Genomic DNA, 21,448 nt, shown 5'->3' on the forward strand with positions numbered 1-21,448 from the left:
GTTCATAGAGAAACAGCACCGTCGGGTTCATTGGGAAACAGCACCGTCGGGTTCATTGGGAAACAGCACCATCGGGTTCATTGGGAAACAGCACCGTCGGGTTCATAGAGAAACAGCACCGTCGGGTTCATTGGGAAACAGCACCGTCTTGTTCATAGAGAAACAGCACCGTCGGGTTCATAGGGAAACAGCACCGTCGGGTTCATTGGGAAACAGCACCGTCGGGTTCATTGGGAAACAGCACCATCGGGTTCATTGGGAAACAGCACCGTCGGGTTCATAGAGAAACAGCACCGTCGGGTTCATAGGGAAACAGCACCGTCGGGTTCATTGGGAAACAGCACCATCGGGTTCATTGGGAAACAGCACCGTCGGGTTCATTGGGAAACAGCACCGTCAGGTTCATAGAGAAACAGCACCGTCGGGTTCATTGGGAAACAGCACCATCGGGTTCATTGGGAAACAGCACCGTCGGGTTCATAGAGAAACAGCACCGTCGGGTTCATAGGGAAACAGCACCGTCGGGTTCATTGGGAAACAGCACCGTCGGGTTCATTGGGAAACAGCACCGTCGGGTTCATTGGGAAACAGCACCGTCGGGTTCATAGAGAAACAGCACCGTCGGGTTCATAGGGAAACAGCACCGTCGGGTTCATTGGGAAACAGCACCGTCGGTTTCATTGGGAAACAGCACCGTCGGGTTCATAGAGAAACAGCACCGTCAGGTTCATTGGGAAACAGCACCATCGGGTTCATTGGGAAACAGCACCGTCGGGTTCATAGAGAAACAGCACCGTCGGGTTCATAGAGAAACAGCACCGTCGGGTTCATTGGGAAACAGCACCGTCGGGTTCATTGGGAAACAGCACCGTCGGGTTCATTGGGAAACAGCACCGTCGGGTTCATTGGGAAACAGCACCGTCGGGTTCATTGGGAAACAGCACCGTCAGGTTCATTGGGAAACAGCACCGTCGGGTTCATTGGGAAACAGCACCGTCGGGTTCATAGAGAAACAGCACCGTCGGGTTCATTGGGAAACAGCACCGTCGGGTTCATTGGTAAACAGCACCGTCGGGTTCATTGGGAAACAGCACCATCGGGTTCATTGGGAAACAGCACCATGCTGCTGCTAGTACCAAGGCCCTATATAGTCCACTACCTTACCAGGGCCCTATATAGTTCACTACCTTACCAGGGCCCTATAAAGTCCACTACCTTACCAGGGCCCACATGTAGCAAATGTCAAAATACAGTAGTTAAAATACAGTAGTGAAAATACAGTAGTGAAAATACAGTAGTGAAAATACAGTAGTGAAAATACAGTAGTGAAAATACAGTAGTGAAAATACAGTACGCTGCATCTCAAAATTATAACAAAATGAAATACATTTATCGTCAAATGTGATTTTATTTGTTTTTTTCCTGCAGAAAGATAGTTTCATTCAAGAGTCCATTTTGTAGAAGACAACAGGTTTCAAATCAAATAACGTGAAACAACCTCTGCATATTCACATGGTGTGTGTGTGTGTGTGTGTGTGTGTGTGGGGCAGTTCATGTAATAGTGTGTGGGGCAGTTCATGTAATAGTGTGTGTCCAGGTGATCAGTCAGTGCTGTATACCGTGTTAGTGTATAGGCCCCTCCTGATCATGCCTGGCCGATACAGGCCCCTCCTGATCATGCCTGGCCGATACAGGCCCCTCCTGATCATGCCTGGCCGATACAGGCCCCTCCTGATCATGCCTGGCCGATACAGGCCCCTCTTGATCATGCCTGGCCGATACAGGACTGGCCGATACAGATGACCCAGTGCTTGAAGGTAAGCGGGGGTTTTCTACCGATATAGAGCCAGCTATGGGTGATGATAAAGGACTGTTAGAATGGTGGACAATGGGTGATACTGCACTAGAGTTGTGATGTACAGGACTGGCAGAGTGACCTACAGGACCGGCAGAGTGACCTACAGGACCAGCAGAGTGACCTAAAGGACCAGCAGAGTGACCTATAGGACCAGCAGAGTGACCTATAGGACCAGCAGAGTGACCTACAGGACCAGCAGAGTGACCTACAGGACTGGCAGAGTGACCTACAGGACCAGCAGAGTGACCTACAGGACTGGCAGAGTGACCTACAGGACCGGCAGAGTGACCTACAGGACCAGCAGAGTGACCTACAGGACCAGCAGAGTGACCTATAGGACATATAGGACTAGCATAGTGACCTACAGGACCAGCAGAGTGACCTACAGGACCAGCAAAGTGACCTACAGGACCAGCAGAGTGACCTACAGGACCAGCAGAGTGACCTATAGGAGATATAGGACTAGCATAGTGACCTATAGGACCAGCAAAGTGACCTATAGGACCAGCAGAGTGACCTACAGGAGATATAGGACTAGCAGGGTGACCTACTGGAGATATAGGACTAGCAGGGTGACCTACAGGAGATATAGGACCAGCAGGGTGACCTACAGGAGATATAGGACCAGCAGGGTGACCTACTGGAGATTTAGGACTAGCAGGGTGACCTACAGGAGATATAGGACCAGCAGGGTGACCTACAGGAGATATAGGACTAGCAGGGTGACCTACAGGAGATATAGGACCAGCAGGGTGACCTACAGGAGATATAGGACTAGCAGGGTGACCTACAGGAGATATAGGACCAGCAGGGTGACCTACAGGAGATATAGGACTAGCAGGGTGACCTACAGGAGATATAGGACTAGCAGGGTGACCTACAGGAGATATAGGACCAGCAGGGTGACCTACAGGAGATATAGGACTAGCAGAGTGGTAGTCTGTGAATGATTCAGAACTCGGAGAGTGATTGGCTCTAGGTGAAACAGGGCTGTTGAAGTTAGTCTCTCCCTCAGAGGACCAGGGAGTCGGTGTGTTCTCTCTGGCCGGCCAGGCGTTCTCCCTGGCGTTCTCCCTGGCGTTCTCCGGTGTGGTTGAATTACGGCTGTGGTTAGGGTCTGGGTTCAGGTTGGGGAAAAAGGTCAGGTTAGGGAGCGTGATGTGTTCTAGGTCCTGTAGGATGGTCGCTAGGAGATGAGAGTCAGAGGTTGCGACCCCAGGGTCACAGGTAAGATTGACCTGGGGGAGAACATAACGGTCTGCGTCCTGGGGACGGTCGACCGCATTTGCATTAGTGTTTGTGTTCAGAACGCGGTCCTTGACGTTGCCAGAAACGTCAACCACACAGTCGTCATCGAGCTCCGTTTTATGGTCGATTCCGTCATTGTGGTCAATGTCCGAGTTATGGTCCGAAACGCTCAGAGAACGGTCGAGAACATCGACCGCAAAATCACTGATATCAACCCCCACGTCCAGGTTGTGGCCGCCTAGTGGAAGACCAGGCACGGTCAAAGAACGATCAGAGAAATCCAGAGCGCGGTCATCTTCCAGACTGGTCGTTTGGACCGCGTGTTTGTTGTCGCTGTCGCTGTCTATAGTGATGACCATGGGAGAGCGTTGGAGGGTGCGGTCGTGACGTTGTTTTCTCCGGTGTTTGCCGTCGCGTTTGTGGTTGTGTTTGGGTCGTAAGGGGCTAGCAGTGGTCACGGTCATGCCTTCATAGATGATTTCGACACTGGGGCTGCGGGACTGACGTCTCCTCCTCTTCACACTGGGGACGGACGGACACAGAGTCAGAGATAACCTACCTAGTGAGAACACACTACAGGAGACATTTGTTAGGAATACAAATCAACAGTGGTCAAGTACCAAATAACTACCCTTTGGACCTCAAAGCCAGTTCCATTTTACATGGTTCCCCTCTAGATCAGGGACTGATCGCAATTAAATATCACATTTATTCATGGTTCCCCTCTAAATCAGGGACTGATTGCAATTAATTATCAGGTAGAACAGAAAACCAGCAGGCTCTGGACCTCGTGGGGTCAGAGGTGAATACCCCTGCCCTACATAGTGCACTATCCATAGGGCTCTGGTCTAAAGTAGAACACTACCCATAGGGCTCTGGTCTAAAGTAGAACACTACCCATAGGGCTCTGGTCTAAAGTAGTGCACTACCCATAGGGCTCTGGTCTAAAGTAGCACACTACCCACAGGGCTCTGGTCTAAAGTAGAACACTACCTATAGGGCTCTGGTCTAAAGTAGTGCACTACCCATAGGGCTCTGGTCTAAAGTAGTTCACTACCCATAGGGCTCTGGTCTATAAAGTAGCACACTACCCACAGGGCTCTGGTCTAAAGTAGTGCACTACCCACAGGGCTCTGGTCTAAAGTAGCACACTACCCATAGGGCTCTGGTCTAAAGTAGCACACTACCCATAGGGCTCTGGTCTAAAGTAGCACACTACCCATAGGGCTCTGGTCTAAAGTAGCACACTACCCATAGGGCTCTGGTCTAAAGTAGCACACTACCCATAGGGCTCTGGTCTAAAGTAGCACACTACCCATAGGGCTCTGGTCTAAAGTAGCACACTACCCATAGGGCTCTGGTCTAAAGTAGCACACTACCCATAGGGCTCTGGTCTAAAGTAGTGCACTACCCATAGGGCTCTGGTCTAAAGTAGCACACTACCCATAGGGCTCTGGTCTAAAGTAGTGCACTACCCATAGGGCTCTGGTCTAAAGTAGTGCACTACCCATAGGGCTCTGGTCTAAAGTAGTGCACTACCCATAGGGCTCTGGTCTAAAGTAGTGCACTACCCACAGGGACCTGGTCTAAAGTAGTGCACTAGGTAGTGCCTTCAGAAAGAATTCAGACATCTTGACTTTTTTTCACGTTAGTTTACAGCCTTATTCTGAAATGGATTTAACCGTTTTTTCCCTCAAAGCAAAAACAGGTTTTTCTAAATTGTTAATTTATTAAAAATAATAACTGAAATATCAAATTTACATAAGTTTTCAGACCCTTTACGCAGTACTTTGTTGAAGCACCTTTGGCAGCAATTACAGCCTCGAGTCTTGGGTATGATGCTACAACCTTGGCACACCTGTATTTGGGGAGTTTCTCCTATTCTTCTCTGCTGATCCTCTAAAGCTCTGTCAGGTTGGATGGGGAGCGTTGCTGCACAGCTATTTTCAGGTCTCTCCAGAGATGTTCCATCCATCGGGTGGGTTCTGGCTGGGCCACTCAAGGACATTCAGAGACTTGTCCCAAAGCCACTCCTGTGTTGTCTTGGCTGTGTGCTTAGGGTCGATGTCCTGTTGGAAGGTGAACCTTTGCCCCAGTCTGAGGTTCTGAGCGCTCTGGAGCAGGTTTTCATCAAGGATCTCTCTGTACTTTGCTCCGTTCATCTTTGCCTCAATCCTGACTAGTCTCCCAGTCCCTGCTGCTGAAAAACATCCCCACAACATGATGCTGCCACCACCATGCTTCACCGTAGGGATTGTGCCAGGTTTCCTCCAGACGTGAAGCTTGGCATTCAGGACAAAGAGTTCAATCTTGGTTTCATCAGACCAGAGATTCTTGTTTCTCATGGTCTGAGTCCTTCAGGTGACTTTTGGCAAACTCCAAGCGGGCTGTCATGTGCCTTTTACTGAGGAGTGGCTTCCGTCTGGCCACTCTAACATAAAGGCCTGATTGGTGGAGTGCTGCAGAGATGGGAGAACCTTCCAGAAGGACAACCATGTTCACAGAAACTCTGGAGAGTAAGCATCAGGTTCTTGATCACCTACCTGACCAAGGACCTTCTCCCCCGATTGCTCAGTTTGGCCGGGCGGCCAGCTCTAGGAAGAGTCGGTGGTTCCAAACTTATTCCATTTAAGAATGATAGAGGCCACTGTGTTCTTGGGGACCTTCAATGCTGCAGAAATGTTTTGGTACCCTTCGCCAGATCTGTGCCTCGACAGAATCCAGTCTCTGAGCTCTACGGACAATTCCTTCAACCTCATGGCTTGGTTTTTGCTCTGACATGCACTGTCAACTGTGGGACCTCATATAGACAGGTGTGTGCCTTTCCGGATCATGTCCAATCAGTTGAATTTACCACAGGTGGACTCCAATCAAGTTGTAGAAACATCTCAGGGATAATCAATGGAAACAGGATTCACCTGAGCTCCATTTAGAGTCGCATAGCAAAGGGTCTGAATACTTATGTAAATAAGGTATTTTAATTTTGTATTTTTTTTAGCAAAAATGTCAAAATAACCTGTTTTGGGGTATTGTGATGTCATTCTGGGGTATTGTGATGTCATTCTGGGGTATTGTGATGTCATTCTGGGGTATTGTGATGTCATTCTGGGGTATTGTGATGTCATTCTGGGGTATTGTGATGTCATTCTGGGGTATTGTGTGTAGATTGATAAGGATGTTTTATTTAATCCATGTTAGAATAAGGCTGTAACGTAACAAAATGTGGAAAAAGTCAAGGGGTCTGAATATTTTCTGAATGCTGAATTTCTCCAGTATGTTATGGAATAGACTAGACCCTCTCCAAGCCCCAGTCCTCCTCACCTCTCTTCCAGACTGCCTCTGCTCTTCCGGGGGCTAGCGGTGGCCTCTGTCCCGCCTCGCCTCCTCTCTCGCCCCCTCTCTCGCTCCCCCCCTCGCCCCCTCTCTCGCTCCCCCCCTCGCCCCCTCTCTCGCTCCCCCCCTCGCCCCCTCTCTCTCCGTGCAGAGCTGGATGGCTCCCAGGAAGGGTCTTCCAGATGCCGTGACTTATATTTCCTCTTCCCACCCGGCTTGTCGGAGCGTGGGGAATGTCGGGAATGCTGTCTGTGTACAGAGAGATGGGACAGGGAGCTGGAGGAAGAGAGGCTGTCAGAGGACCGGGAATGCCGGTGTTCCCCAGGAGATTCTGGTCCTCGCTGGCTACTCCGGGATAAGGACGGGGAATGGGATAGGACGCTGTTTTCCGGACTAAAGAATATTCCTGTGTTAGAATATTGGGACCTGGCTGGTTCATATGGAATCCTTTCTCTCTCTCTACCTCTGCTCCTCTCACTTCCTCCACTGGTCTCTCTCCTGTGCTCTCTGCTGTGTTGTCTGTGGGAGCCTCTGTCGTGGGAGCCTCTGTCGTGGGAGCCTCTGTCGTGGGAGCCTCTGTCGTGGGAGCCTCTGTCGTGGGAGCCTCTGTCGTGGGAGCCTCTTCCTTTCTCCAGTCTCCTTTTCTCCCGCTCTCTCGCCCGTCTCTTCCGGCGCCGTTCCTGGCTGCTGTCGTCGCTCCGTACGGACACGGGGCTCCGTGCTGACCAGCTCCGTTCAGAACTCCTGGACCGACCGGACCGCGACCAAACGCTCGCTGACCGATGTCTGCTTCTGGACCGCGATCCTGAACACGACCGCTCTCGGTGTCTGCCCTCCCTTCTCTCCCCTAGAGGGGAATAGAGCAGTCTCTCTTCTACCTGCTCTCTCTCTCTGTCTAGATGTCTTACTCCCAGTCCTCTTTGCCCCCCTCCTCCCTGTCTCTCCCCCCCTCCTCCCTGTCTCTCCCCCCCTCCTCCCTGTCTCTCCCCCCCTCCTCCCTGTCTTTCTGTGCTGGTGTTTTTAAACAGAGACATGGGGGGAACTGGAATGGAGAGGGGAGGGACAACGAGAGAGAAAGGGGTTAACGCTGTTTGTGGAACAGTCTCTTTCGTCTCCTGTTTCTCCCCCTCTTCGTCTGAGGGGTCAGAGGAGAGTTGGACCAGTTCAGGAGTTCTCTCAGCCATGGCTTTAACAAACCCTACTATCATACATTGTTCCCCCTCCTCTTCCTCTCCTCCCTCCTCAACCCTCTCTCCATTTCCTGCCGCTGTCATGTCCTGAGCAGGATTCTGATTAGCCCCCGCTGGACCAGAGTCCCTCCCCCCTGGGCTGATCGACAGCGGCATCGGGGATTGGGACGGCTCAGCTGTAGAGTAGGAGGGTCCTGGTGTTTCATCGTCCCAAGCAGATTGGCTCAGAGCGCTACTTCCTGCTACCGACACCGGCCGTCTCTCTCGTTCTCCCTCCGACCCTCCTTCCTCTTCCTAGATAGACAGACAAACACATTCCTGAGGGGAAATATCTTCCTTCCTCTTCCTAGATAGACAGACAAACATATTCCTGAGGGGACATATCTTCCTAGATAGACAGACAAACACATTCCTGAGGGGAAATATCTTCCTTCCTCTTCCTAGATAGACAGACAAACACATTCCTGAGGGGACATATCTTCATTCCTCTTCCTAGATAGACAGACAAACATATTCCTGAGGGGAAATATCATCCTTCCTCTTCCTAGACAAACATATCTTCCTTTCTCTTCCTAGATAGACAGACAAACATATTCCTGAGGGGAAATATCTTCCTTCCTCTTCCTAGACAGACAGACAAACATATCTTCCTTCCTCTTCCTAGATAGACAGACAAACATATTCCTGAGGGGACATATCTTCCTAGATAGACAGACAAACATATCCCTGAGGGGAAATATCTTCCTTCCTCTTCCTAGATAGACAGACAAACATATTCCTGAGGGGAAATGTCTTCCTTCCTCTTCCTAGATAGACATATTCCTGAGGGGAAATGTCTCCCTTCCTCTTCCTAGATAGACATACATATTCCTGAGGGGAAATACCCACCTTTACCTCCTCAAATCAAAAGGACACAGCGTCCACAGTACAGTGACTTACTCACCAACTCTTCTCTCAAGGGGTGAAACAACTATTTAAAAACAAGTAATAAAATAAAAACCTCTTCATCCGAAATGGCGATGACAGAGTCGTCAGTGTCGCTAGATGATGATGTCATCCTGTCCTCGTAGGACGGCGCTGGAGGGTCGTAGATGGACAACTGGTCATACACTTCCATACTGAGAGGGGAACGTGCAAAACTGATCTGGGGGGGGGGTGAGACACACAAAGGTTAGTGAGGGTGTGAGTGTGTGTGTGATTGGTTTAGGGAGAGAGTGTGTGCGCTCACAAGCTCGTGAAGGAAGTGATCAGTCCTCGCCAGCAGGAAGGGACGGAGTTCGTCCTGGATGGCCCCACCCCCTCCCTCCATGTCGTGACGTGCGATTCGCGAGGTGATGATGCGCTGGACGATGTTGACCAATGAGCCATGGGCGCCGTACAGCACCGTCAGCTCCCGCTGTAACCAGGGGTCAAGGGTTATAGGTCAAGGGTTAAATGTCGAAGTTTCAATTAATCAAATATGCAGACTCAAAACACGCTCTGAAAGACTTGATACTAGCAGCAGCAAAGATGACTGGCTACAAAACTCCCCCTACGCCTACGGCCTATAAAATCTAAGATGCAGAAAACCTCGACAGAATCACGGAAGCGAGACATTAAAACGGAATTCTACAATATTTTTTAAAAATGTATTGAACTTAGTAGGAATCAACTAAATGTATTGAACTTAGTAGGGAATCAACTAAATGTATTGGACTTAGTAGGGAATCAACTAAATGTATTGAACTTAGTAGGGAATCAACTAAATGTATTGAACTTAGTAGGGAATCAACTAAATGTATTGAACTTAGTAGGGAATCAACTAAATGTATTGAACTTAGTAGGGAATCAACTAAATGTATTGAACTTAGTAGGGAATCAACTAAATGTATTGAACTTAGTAGGGAATCAACTAAATGTATTGGACTTAGTAGGGAATCAACTAAATGTATTGAACTTAGTAGGGAATCAACTAAATGTATTGAACTTAGTAGGAATCAACTAAATGTATTGGACTTAGTAGGGAATCAACTAAATGTATTGAACTTAGTAGGGAATCAACTAAATGTATTGAACTTAGTAGGGAATCAACTAAATGTATTGGACTTAGTAGGGAATCAACTAAATGTATTGGACTTAGTAGGGAATCAACTAAATGTATTGGACTTAGTAGGGAATCAACTAAATGTATTGAACTTAGTAGGGAATCAACTAAATGTATTGAACTTAGTAGGGAATCAACTAAATGTATTGAACTTAGTAGGGAATCAACTAAATGTATTGGACTTAGTAGGGAATCAACTAAATGTATTGGACTTAGTAGGGAATCAACTAAATGTATTGAACTCAGTAGGGAATCAACTAAATGTATTGAACTTAGTAGGGAATCAACTAAATGTATTGAACTTAGTAGGGAATCAACTAAATGTATTGAACTTAGTAGGAATCAACTAAATGTATTGAACTTAGTAGGGAATCAACTAAATGTATTGAACTTAGTAGGGAATCAACTAAATGTATTGAACTTAGTAGGGAATCAACTAAATGTATTGAACTTAGTAGGGAATCAACTAAATGTATTGAACTTAGTAGGGAATCAACTAAATGTATTGGACTTAGTAGGGAATCAACTAAATGTATTGAACTTAGTAGGGAACCAACTAAATGTATTGGACTTAGTAGGGAATCAACTAAATGTATTGGACTTAGTAGGGAATCAACTAAATGTATTGAACTTAGTAGGGAATCAACTAAATGTATTGAACTTAGTAGGGAATCAACTACATGTATTGAACTTAGTAGGGAATCAACTAAATGTATTGAACTTAGTAGGGAATCAACTAAATGTATTGAACTTAGTAGGGAATCAACTAAATGTATTGAACTTAGTAGGGAATCAACTAAATGTATTGAACTTAGTAGGGAATCAACTAAATGTATTGAACTTAGTAGGGAATCAACTAAATGTATTGAACTTAGTAGGGAATCAACTAAATGTATTGAACTTAGTAGGGAATCAACTAAATGTATTGAACTTAGTAGGAATCAACTAAATGTATTGGACTTAGTAGGGAATCAACTAAATGTATTGAACTTAGTAGGAATCAACTAAATGTATTGAACTTAGTAGGGAATCAACTAAATGTATTGAACATGAATTTGCCCAAGTTGATCATAAGACATGAACAGAACAGTGATACATATTCCCTGAATCTTTCTGATGAGGCAAACAGAATTCAGATTTTAACAGGCCCCTGTACGACAGTATTATTGTGATGCGTAATAAATCAGAACGTTCAGTCAATGAGTATTATTATTATGTAAACTCGGCAAAACAAAGAAAACATCCCTTTTTCAGGACCCTGTCTTTCAAAGATAATTCGTAAAAATCAAAATAACTTCACAGATCTTCATTGTAAAGGGTTTAAACACTGTTTCCCATGCTTGTTCAATGAACCATAATCAATTAATGAACATGCACCTGTGGAACGGTCCTTAAGACACTAACAGCTTACAGACGGTAGGCAATTAAGGTCACAGTTATGAAAACTTAGGACACTAAAGAGGCCTTTCTATCAACTCTGAAAAACACCAAAACATCATCTGCGTGAACGTGCCTTAGGCATGCTGCAAAGAGGCATGAGGACTGCAGATGTGGCCAGGGCAATACAATTGCAACGTCTGTACTGTGAGATGCCTAAGACAGTTCTACAAGGAGACAGAACGGACAGCTGATCGTCCTCGCAGTGGCAGACCACGTGTAACAACACCTGCACAGGATCGGTACATCCGAACATCACACCTGCAGGACAGGTACAGGATGGCAACAACAACTGCTCGAGTTACACCAGGAACGCACAATCCCTCAGTCAGTGCTCAGACTGTCCGCAATAGGCTGAGAGGCTGGACTAAGGGCTTGTAGGACTGTTGTCAGGCAGGTCCTCACCAGACATCACCGGCAACAATGTCGCCTATGGGCACAAACCCACAGTCGCTGGACCAGACAGGACTGTCAAAAAGGGCTCTTCACTGACGAGTCGCGGTTTTGTCTCTCCAGGGGTGATGGTCGGACTTGTGATTTTCGTTGAAGGAATGAGCGTTACACCGAGGTCTGTATTCTGGAGCGGGATTGATTTGGAGGTGGAGGGTGTGTCATGGTCTGGGGCGGTGTGTCACAGCATCATCGGACTGAGCTTGTTGTCATTACAGGCAATCTCAACGCTGTGCGTTACAGGGAAGACATCCTCCTTCCTCATGTGGTACCCTTCCTGCAGGCTCATCCTGACATGACCCTCCAGCATGACAATGCCACCAGCCATACTGCTCGTTCTGTGCGTGATTTCCTGCAAGACAGGAATGTCAGTGTTCTGCCATGGCCAGCGAAGAGCCTGGATCTCAATTCCATTGAGCACGTCTGGGACCTGTTGGATCGGAGGGTGAGGGCTAGGGCCATTCCCCCCAGAAATGTCTGGGAACTTGCTTAACATCTCACAGCAAGAACTGGCAAATCTGGTGCAGTCCATGAGGAGGAGATGCACTGTGGTACTTAATGCAGCTGGTGGCCACACCAGATACTGACTGTTACGTTTGATTTTGATGTGGAGGCTATATACAGGGGGTACCGGTACAGAGTCAATGTGGAGGCTATATACCGGGTGTTACGGTACAGAGTCAATGTGGAGGCTATATACATGGGGTACCGGTACAGAGTCAATGTGGAGGCTATATACAGGGGGTACCGGTACAGAGTCAATGTGGAGGCTATATACAGGGGGTACCGGTACAGAGTCAATGTGGAGGTTATACAGGGTGTACCGGTACAGAGTCAATGTGGAGGCTATATACAGGGTGTTACGGTACAGAGTTAATGTGGAGGCTATATACAGGGGGTACCGGTACAGAGTCAATGTGGAGGCTATATACAGGGTGTTACGGTACAGAGTCAATGTGGAGACTATATACAGGGTGTTACGGTACAGAGACAATGTGGAGGCTATATACAGGATGTTACAGTACAGAGTCAATGTGGAGACTATATACAGGGTATTACGGTACAGAGTCAATGTGGAGGCTATATACAGGGTGTTACGGTACAGAGTCAATGTGGAGGTTATACAGGGGGTACCGGTACAGAGTCAATGTGAAGGCTATATACAGGGTGTTACGGTACAGAGTCAATGGGAAGGCTATATACAGGCTGTTACGGTACAGAGTCAATGTGAAGGCTATATACAGGGTATTACGGTACAGAGTCAATGTGAAGGCTATATACAGGGTATTACGGTACAGAGTCAATGTGGAGGCTATATACAGGGTATTACGGTACAGAGTCAATGTGGAGGCTATATACTGTTGATACTGTATTATAGGACTGAATAATAACATGATATAGTCAAGGACTACATCTCCTAGTCCATCTACATGGAGGGGTTTAATATCCCAGTCCATCTCTATGGAGAGGCTTCTTCTCTCATTCCATCACTATGGAGGGGTTTCATCTCCCAGTCCATCTCTATGGAGGGGTTTCATCTCCCAGTCCATCTCTATGGAGGGGTTTCATCTCCCAGTCCATCTCTATGGAGGGGTTTCATCTCCCAGTCCATCTCTATGGAGGGGTTTCATCTCCCAGTCCATCTCTATGGAGGGGTGTCATCTCTAATTTCATCTCTATGGAGGGGTTTCATCTCCCAGTCCATTTCTAAGGAGGGGTTTCATCTCCCAGTCCATCTCTATGGAGGGGTTTCATCTCTATGGAGGGGTTTCATCCCCCAGTCCATCTCCATGGAGGGGTTTCATCTCCCAGTCCATCTCTATGGAGGGGTTTCATCTCTAATTTCATCTCCATGGAGGGGTGTCATCTCCCAGTCCATCTCTATGGAGGGGTTTAATCTCCCAGTCCATCTACATGGAGGGGTTTCATCTCCCAGTCCATCTCTATGGAGGGGTTTCATCTCCCAGTCCATCTCTATGGAGGGGTTTCATCTCCCAGTCCATCTCTATGGAGGGGTTTCATCTCCCAGTCCATCTCTATGGAGGGCTTTCATCTCCCAGTCCATCTCTATGGAGGGGTTTCATCTCCCAGTCCATCTCTATGGAGGGGTTTCATCTCCCAGTCCATCTACAGGGAGGGGTTTCATCTCCATGGAGGGGTTTCATCTCCCAGTCCATCTCCATGGAGGGGATTTATTTCTCATTCCATCTCTATGGAGGGGTTTCATCTCCCAGTCCATCTCCATGGAGGGGTTTCATCTCCCAGTCCATCTCTATGGAGGGGTTTTATCTCGCAGTCCATCTCTATGGAGGGGTTTCATCTCCCAGTCCATCTCTATGGAGGGGTTTCATCTCTATGGAGGGGTTTCATCTCCCAGTCCATCTACATGGAGGGGTTTCATCTCCCAGTCCATATCTATGGAGGGGTTTCATCCCTCATTCCATCTCTATGGAGGGGTTTCATCTCTCATTTCATCTCTACGGAGGTATTTCATCTCTATGGAGGGGTGTCATCTCTCATTTCATCTCTACGGAAGGGTTTCATCTCTATGGAGGGGTTTCATCCCCCAGTCCATCTCCATGGAGGGGTTTCATCTCCCAGTCCATCTCTATGGAGGGGTTTCATCTCTAATTTCATCTCCATGGAGGGGTGTCATCTCCCAGTCCATCTCTATGGAGGGGTTTAATCTCCCAGTCCATCTACATGGAGGGGTTTCATCTCCCAGTCCATCTCTATGGAGGGGTTTCATCTCCCAGTCCATCTCTATGGAGGGGTTTTATCTCGCAGTCCATCTCTATGGAGGGGTTTCATCTCCCAGTCCATCTCCATGGAGGGGTTTCATCTCCCAGTCCATCTCTATGGAGGGGTTTTATCTCGCAGTCCATCTCTATGGAGGGGTTTCATCTCCCAGTCCATCTCTATGGAGGGGTTTCATCTCCCAGTCCATCTACATGGAGGGGTTTCATCTCTATGGAGGGGTTTCATCTCCCAGTCCATATCTATGGAGGGGTTTCATCCCTCATTCCATCTCTATGGAGGGGTTTCATCTCTCATTTCATCTCTACGGAGGTATTTCATCTCTATGGAGGGGTGTCATCTCTCATTTCATCTCTACGGAAGGGTTTCATCTCTATGGAGGGGTTTCATCCCCCAGTCCATCTCCATGGAGGGGTTTCATCTCCCAGTCCATCTCTATGGAGGGGTTTCATCTCTAATTTCATCTCCATGGAGGGGTGTCATCTCCCAGTCCATCTCTATGGAGGGGTTTAATCTCCCAGTCCATCTACATGGAGGGGTTTCATCTCCCAGTCCATCTCTATGGAGGGGTTTCATCTCCCAGTCCATCTCTATGGAGGGGTTTCATCTCCCAGTCCATCTCTATGGAGGGGTTTCATCTCCCAGTCCATCTCTATGGAGGGCTTTCATCTCCCAGTCCATCTCTATGGAGGGGTTTCATCTCCCAGTCCATCTCTATGGAGGGGTTTCATCTCCCAGTCCATCTACAGGGAGGGGTTTCATCTCCATGGAGGGGTTTCATCTCCCAGTCCATCTCTAAGGAGGGGTTTCATCTCCCAGTCCATCTCTATGGAGGGGTTTCATCTCTATGGAGGGGTTTCATCCCCCAGTCCATCTCCATGGACACCCTGGTCACCCTGCTAGTCCTATATCTCATATAGGTCACCCTGCTAGTCCTATATCTCCTGTAAGTCACTCTGCTAGTCCTATATCTCCTGTAAGTCACTCTGCTAGTTCCATATCTCCAGTAGGTCACCCTGCTAGTCCTATATCTCATATAGGTCACCCTGCTAGTCCTATATCTCCTATAAGTCACTCTGCTAGTTCTATATCTCCAGTAGGTCACCCTGCTAGTCCTTTATCTCATATAGGTCACCCTGCTAGTCCTATATCTCCTGTAAGTCACTCTGCTAGTCCTATATCTCCTGTAAGTCACTCTGCTAGTTCTATATCTCCTGTAGGTCACCCTGCTAGTCCTATATCAACCTGTAAGTCACTCTGCTAGGGCCTATATCTCCTGTAGGTCACCCTGCTAGTCCTATATCTCCTGTAAGTCACTCTGCTAGTCCTATATCTCCTGTAAGTCACTCTGCTAGTCCTATATCTCCTGTAGGTCACCTATTGTGATGTCATTATTGGGTATTGTGTGTAGAATGATGAAGGGAAAAAACAATGTAATCCATTTCATAATAAGGCTAACGTGACAAAATGTGTAAAAAGTCAAGGGGTCTGAATACTTTCCGAATGCCCAGTAAGTGGAAACAGCATCTGTAACCACACACACACACACCTGTAACCAGGGGAGGAGTCTATGGAGAGCAACCGGGTTCCGCTGGTAAAACGCAGCAGTGATGTCACGGGGCCTCTCGCAGCCCCCGCGGGCGTTCCTGACACGTACGCCACTGCGGTAGAGCGCCCGGCGGAAGGAAAGCATCTCCCGTGGTCGGAGCAGTCTTACGGAGCGCCCCTCTCTCTGGGACCGTCGCCTAGCAGCCAGACGCACCATGAGACGCTGCACTCCTCGATCGTGAGGTGGGGGGGCGGACACGCCAGTCAGCCCATCAAAGATGACCCCCGGGTCCTCTCCATCCATCTCTCCTGAGAGGAAGGGGGAGGGAAAAGGGACAGTGAGAGAGAGAAAAACATATTTTGACTCAATTTGGCATGAGGGTCTGCTATACAAATTGATGGAAAGTGGTGTTGGGGAAAAAACATACAACATTATAAAATCCATGAACACAAACAACAAGTGTGCAGTTAAAATTGGCCAAAAAACACAATAATTTCTTTCCACAGGGCCGTGGGGTTAGACAGGGATGCTGCTTAAGCCCCACCCTCTTCAACATATATATCAATGAATTGGTGAGGGTACTAGAACAGTCTGCAGCACCTGGCCCCCCCCTGCTAGAATCCAAAGTCAAATGTCTACTGATGATCTGGTGCTTCTGTCCCCAACCAAGGAGGGTCTACAGCAGCACCTAGATCTGTCCCCAACCAAGGAGGGCCTACAGCAGCACCTAGATCTGTCCCCAACCAGGGAGGGTCTACAGCAGCACCTAGATCTGTCCCCAACCAAGGAGGGCCTACAGCAGCACCTAGATCTGTCACCAAACAAGGAGGGCCTACAGCAGCACCTAGATCTGTCCCCAACCAAGGAGGGCCTACAGCAGCACCTAGATCTGTCCCCAACCAAGGAGGGTCTACAGCAGCACCTAGATCTGTCCCCAACCAAGGAGGGTCTACAGCAGCACCTAGATCTGTCCCCAACCAAGGAGGGTCTACAGCAGCACCTAGATCTTCTGCACAGATTCTATCAGACCTGGACCCTGACAGTAAATCTCAGTAAGACCAAAATAATGGTGTTCCAAAAAAGGTCCAGTCGCCAGGACAACAAATACAAATTCCATCTAGACACTGTTGCCCTAGAGCACACAAAAAACTATACATACCTCGGCCTAAACATCAGGTACTGTATGTCCTACAGTCTGAGGTACCCACACTGGGGTGGTATATAGCTCCTACAGATGACGATACCCTCTAGTCTAGACCAACCTCAGGCACTGAATTTAATTTATTTGGGTAAAAAAAAAACAAAGAAACAAAGAGCACTTTCAATGAAAATCCATCTTTCCAAAGTGGTCTTGAAAAGGTAACAACAAATCACGCCTAAGGATTAAAAGACAAGGTTACCTCTCATTCCTCCATCCTCGGGCCTGGGTAGAAGAGGGGGATGAAGAGGAGGGAGAGGAGGAGCAGAAGAGAGTCGCCTCCCTCTCCACAGTCGTCCTGACTGTCTCCTCTCTCTCCCTCCTCTCCCCTGCCCCCCTCCTCCTCCTCCTCTTCTCCTCGTCCTCCTTCGTTCTCCATGACTACCACCTACCCTGGCGGTCACCAAGGCAGCGGCGGCTGCTTCGGCAGCTGCGATCATTGCGGTCCCGTTCTCCCCTGGAACAGGAGGAGGCCTGAGAGTAAACTCTTTAAAGTTGTCCTGGGCCTTGATCGAGTGAAGGATGGAGGAGAACGGCTGTTTACACAGAGGACATTCCACCTGGAGATCAGAAATAACATAAATTACTTATTAATCCTAGAGGGGAAATCGGGTTGTCCATCATTTCAGTAATCAAGAGCAATGATATTATAAAAACACACAAAAGTCTAGCTTAGTACTTGTTCTGTGCACAAAAATGTAGTGCACTACATAGGGAATAGGGTGCTGTTTGGGATGTATTGGCTCTGATCAAATGTAGTGCACTACATAGGGAATAGGGTGCTGTTTGGGACGCATTGGCTCTGATCAAATGTAGTGCACTACATAGGGAATAGGGTGCTGTTTGGGACGTATTGGGTCTGATCAAATGTAGTGCACTACATAGGGAATAGGGTGCTGTTTGGGACGTATTGGGTCTGATCAAATGTAGTGCACTACATAGGGAATAGGGTGCTGTTTGGGATGTATTGGCTCTGATCATAGGTAGTGCACTACATAGGGAATAGGGTGCTGTTTGGGAGACTTGACTCCTACCTTGTTGTTGCTCCACTCCTGTATGCACCGGAAGCAGAAGCGATGGAGGCACCTGTTCAGGTAACGAAGAAACGGATGAAACGGGGTGACACCTTAAACCTGAGAACACTGTTGCTGGGCTAAAATAATATACTACAAAAAATATACACATTTTGAATTCACACACGTCTTTCGTCAGGTGACGGCTGCTGAAATCAGAACTTATATTTGGGTAAAGCACCTTGGGAGCAGCAATATGCCAGGCCTCTCATTCCTTCACCCAGGCACCAGTTTTGACGCACCAGGACTACTGTTCAGTTGTGTGTTCATGTAACCGATGTGAAATGGCTAGCTAGTTAACGGTGGTGTGCGCTAATAGCGTTTCAAATCGGGTGACGTCACTCGCTCTGAGACCTTGAAGTTTTTGTTTAACCTTTGCTCTGCAAGGGCCGCGGCTTTTTTGTGGAGCGATGGGTAACGATGCTTTGTGGGTGACTGTTGTTGATGTGTGCAGAGGGTCCCTGGTTCGAGCCCAGATCGGGGCGAGGGACGGAAGAGAGGGAGGTCGGGGCGAGGAGAGGGACAGAAGAGAGGGAGGGGCGAGGAGAGGGACGGAAGAGAGGGAGGGAGGGGCGAGGAGAGGGACGGAAGAGAGGGAGGGCGGGGCGAGGGACGGAAGAGAGGGAGGACAGGGCGAGGAGAGGGAAGGAAGAGAGGGAGGGGCGAGGAGAGCGACGGAAGCAGCACTGGTACATTCAGGTGCGGCACAGAAGGACTTACGCAAACTGCAGTTGGTCCTAAAGTTAGAAGCACTTAGATGTGCAGGGAGGACAAACGTCAATGACATGTCAATATCTCCTGGTTCAAAGTTCAGGAGAGATTGACGGCATCACAATTGGTCTTTGTGCGAGGTATTGATGTGTTGAGGTGTTGAAGGTACTGAACTGTCTGCTCAAGCAGTTGGTAACACAGTTCCGACACTCATCTGTACAACACAAGACATGCAACCAGAGGTCTCTTCACAGTTCAGACACTCATCTGTACAACACAAGACATGCAACCCAGAGGTCTCTTCACAGTTCAGACACTCATCTGTACAACACAAGACATGCAACCAGAGGTCTCTTCACAGTTCCAGAACAGAGGGAAACACACAGTATTAAATGCATTTTACATTGTATGTGGTATGTGATATGTGGGTGTCTCCCTACACTAGCTGTGGGAATGGCTAAATTGCAATGTAAACGTAGTGATATGTACATTATGCATTTTATTTATGGTTTCCTGTTTGGACCCCAGGAAGAGTAGCCTCGGCAGCAGCTAATTGGGATCCTAATACCTGTCCAGGTAAGACATGTTGTTGAAACGGTCCAGACAGATTGGGCATTTAGAGTCAGGAGACGCCTCGGCCGACACCGACTGAGAGGAGGTCTTAGAGGTTTCTTCCTGTTCCTGACCACCTCCTCCGCTCTCCCGCCGCCGAACACGCAGTTTCATCTTGGTAGGGGCCATCTTCTAGAGAGGGGGGGGGGGGAGAAGGTGTCAGGTCAGTCGATACCAGACAAATCAATTGGAAACATTTTGCTACAGCGCATGTATGAGAATAATGTAGATTAGCCTACTATGGGAATGTGAGTCCACAAACATGTAGTCTAGTGCCTAAACCTTCCCCACAACTCTCTGTCCATTACATATATAAGAGTCATTGGACAAAGGCTGCATCGCTTGGGTCTGAACATTAACAGGCATCGCTTGGGTCTGAACATTAACAGGCATCGCTTGGGTCTGAACATTAACAGGCATCGCTTGGGTCTGAACATTAACAGGCATCGCTTGGGTCTGAACATTAACAGGCATCGCTTGGGTCTGAACATTAACAGGCATCGCTTGGGTCTGAACATTAACAGGCATCGCTTGGAGTTTTGTAAACATAAGGACCTTATCTGCGGAAACAAATGTTTTTTTTTAAAAAAAAGGTTAAATTGATAAACACTTTTATAGGGTTCCCTCACGGGCATATCTCCACGTTACAGAACAACTGTGTGTAAACGGAAGACAGACGCTAAACGTGTCGTCACTAAAACGGTGAAAACAGTGTACAGTAAAACGCGCTGCATTTCCGGTGATCCGGCCTCTGCAGAACTCAGGGTATTCACACTTAATGCGCTTCTTGAGAAGGAAGTTGTCAAGATATCAAGTTCACCTACCGTCAACCATGTCAACGCGTAACTATACAGAGCCCTCCGCGTTGTTACAACATTCGAGAGGCGCACGGCGATGCGGTTCAGAGGTCAAGTTGGTCTATGCCTGCCACACCACCCATTCCCCCGACACACATTTTCAGATCAAGCATAAATGGTCTCTTATTGTTTTTTTTAGCGACCAGATCTAGCGCATATATATTCTTCACAGCTGGCTTTGGTAACGACGTGCTGCTTCCACTTCCGCCCAGCTAACGAGCTAACTAGCTAAACCTGAATGCTAACCATCCGTGCCCTGGTTCATCGCTCACCAATCGCAGTCACTCACTAGTTACCTATAAAGATAGCTAGGTAGCTGCATCACTAGCACTAATGATGATAATCAAACGAAACAACAACAAAAATAGGTTGATAACTAGCTCGTCAGCTGACAGGCTAGCCGAGTAACGTTAGCCAGCTAACATGGTTAGCTAACGTCTTTTTTCCTACCTGACGACTCGAATCCCTGCAGAGATCTCCGGTTCACGGTCAAAACATCACCTAACGTTACCAACGAATCCGTTAGTGTCGCTCATCGGCTAACTATCTGACGACATTACGGTGAATGCAGACCTAAAGAAAGGTTATAAATGGTCAAATGTATGGTAGGATGTCGACAAAACTTGGTGTTGTGAATCAGAAAGCAGAGCGCAAATCGGTAACAAAGAGGATTGTGGGATACTGGAGGACTTTCCCTTCGCGCAGCCGCACGCGTTACTAATGTCCAGGGGAGATTAGAGGTTTTGGCTGATTGATTGTGTCCACATTTGTTGATGTTGGTAGAAACTATTTCATCTTCACTTCTTATTTTGAAAGAGGAAGTCAAGTACTTTAAGCATATGTTTTAATTTCAGTCTCCTCCATCTCCACTAAGTATTACACGTCCACTTCCCGTCTATAAATGAGCAAATTGTCATGTACTTGTTAGATTTCAGACCTGGTGTCCAGTTTAGTGATGGAATGTTTTAACGATGTCACTGACACCCGTTCCCCCAAAACACCACGCAGTGCACTCGTTTCAAAGTGTCGTTACAGGAGCTGTCCTGCGCTGAAAATGATTCCAGAATATAGGCTAAAGAGCTTGCTGTAGCT

The 21,448-nt window shown here is 47.8% G+C and overlaps 1 protein-coding gene across 2 annotated transcripts; it reads right to left on the minus strand.

Moving 5' to 3' along the window:
• Positions 1-1,388: 1,388 nt before the first annotated feature.
• On the minus strand, positions 1,389-21,019 carry LOC110500801 (uncharacterized). 2 transcript variants are annotated; one of them, XM_090214950.1, is made up of 9 exons: positions 20,807-21,019; positions 19,456-19,631; positions 18,138-18,189; positions 17,306-17,663; positions 15,906-16,213; positions 8,858-9,025; positions 8,630-8,773; positions 6,428-7,923; positions 1,389-3,628 (listed from the first exon to the last, which is right to left on the minus strand). In XM_090214950.1, exons 2-9 carry the CDS (start codon positions 19,626-19,628, stop codon positions 1,624-1,626), a joined length of 4,704 nt encoding a protein of 1,567 aa, XP_090071076.1. In that variant the 5' UTR covers positions 19,629-19,631; positions 20,807-21,019; the 3' UTR covers positions 1,389-1,623. The 2 variants fall into 2 exon arrangements, with proteins under 2 accessions (XP_090071076.1, XP_090071077.1); XM_090214951.1 differs by having other exon boundaries at positions 19,456-19,628; positions 20,807-20,994.
• Positions 21,020-21,448: the final 429 nt, after the last annotated feature.

Source organism: Oncorhynchus mykiss, chromosome 21 (genome assembly GCF_057628025.1).
Source record: "Oncorhynchus mykiss isolate SJ-2025 chromosome 21, ASM5762802v1, whole genome shotgun sequence".
Classification (NCBI taxonomy): Eukaryota; Metazoa; Chordata; class Actinopteri; order Salmoniformes; family Salmonidae; genus Oncorhynchus; species Oncorhynchus mykiss.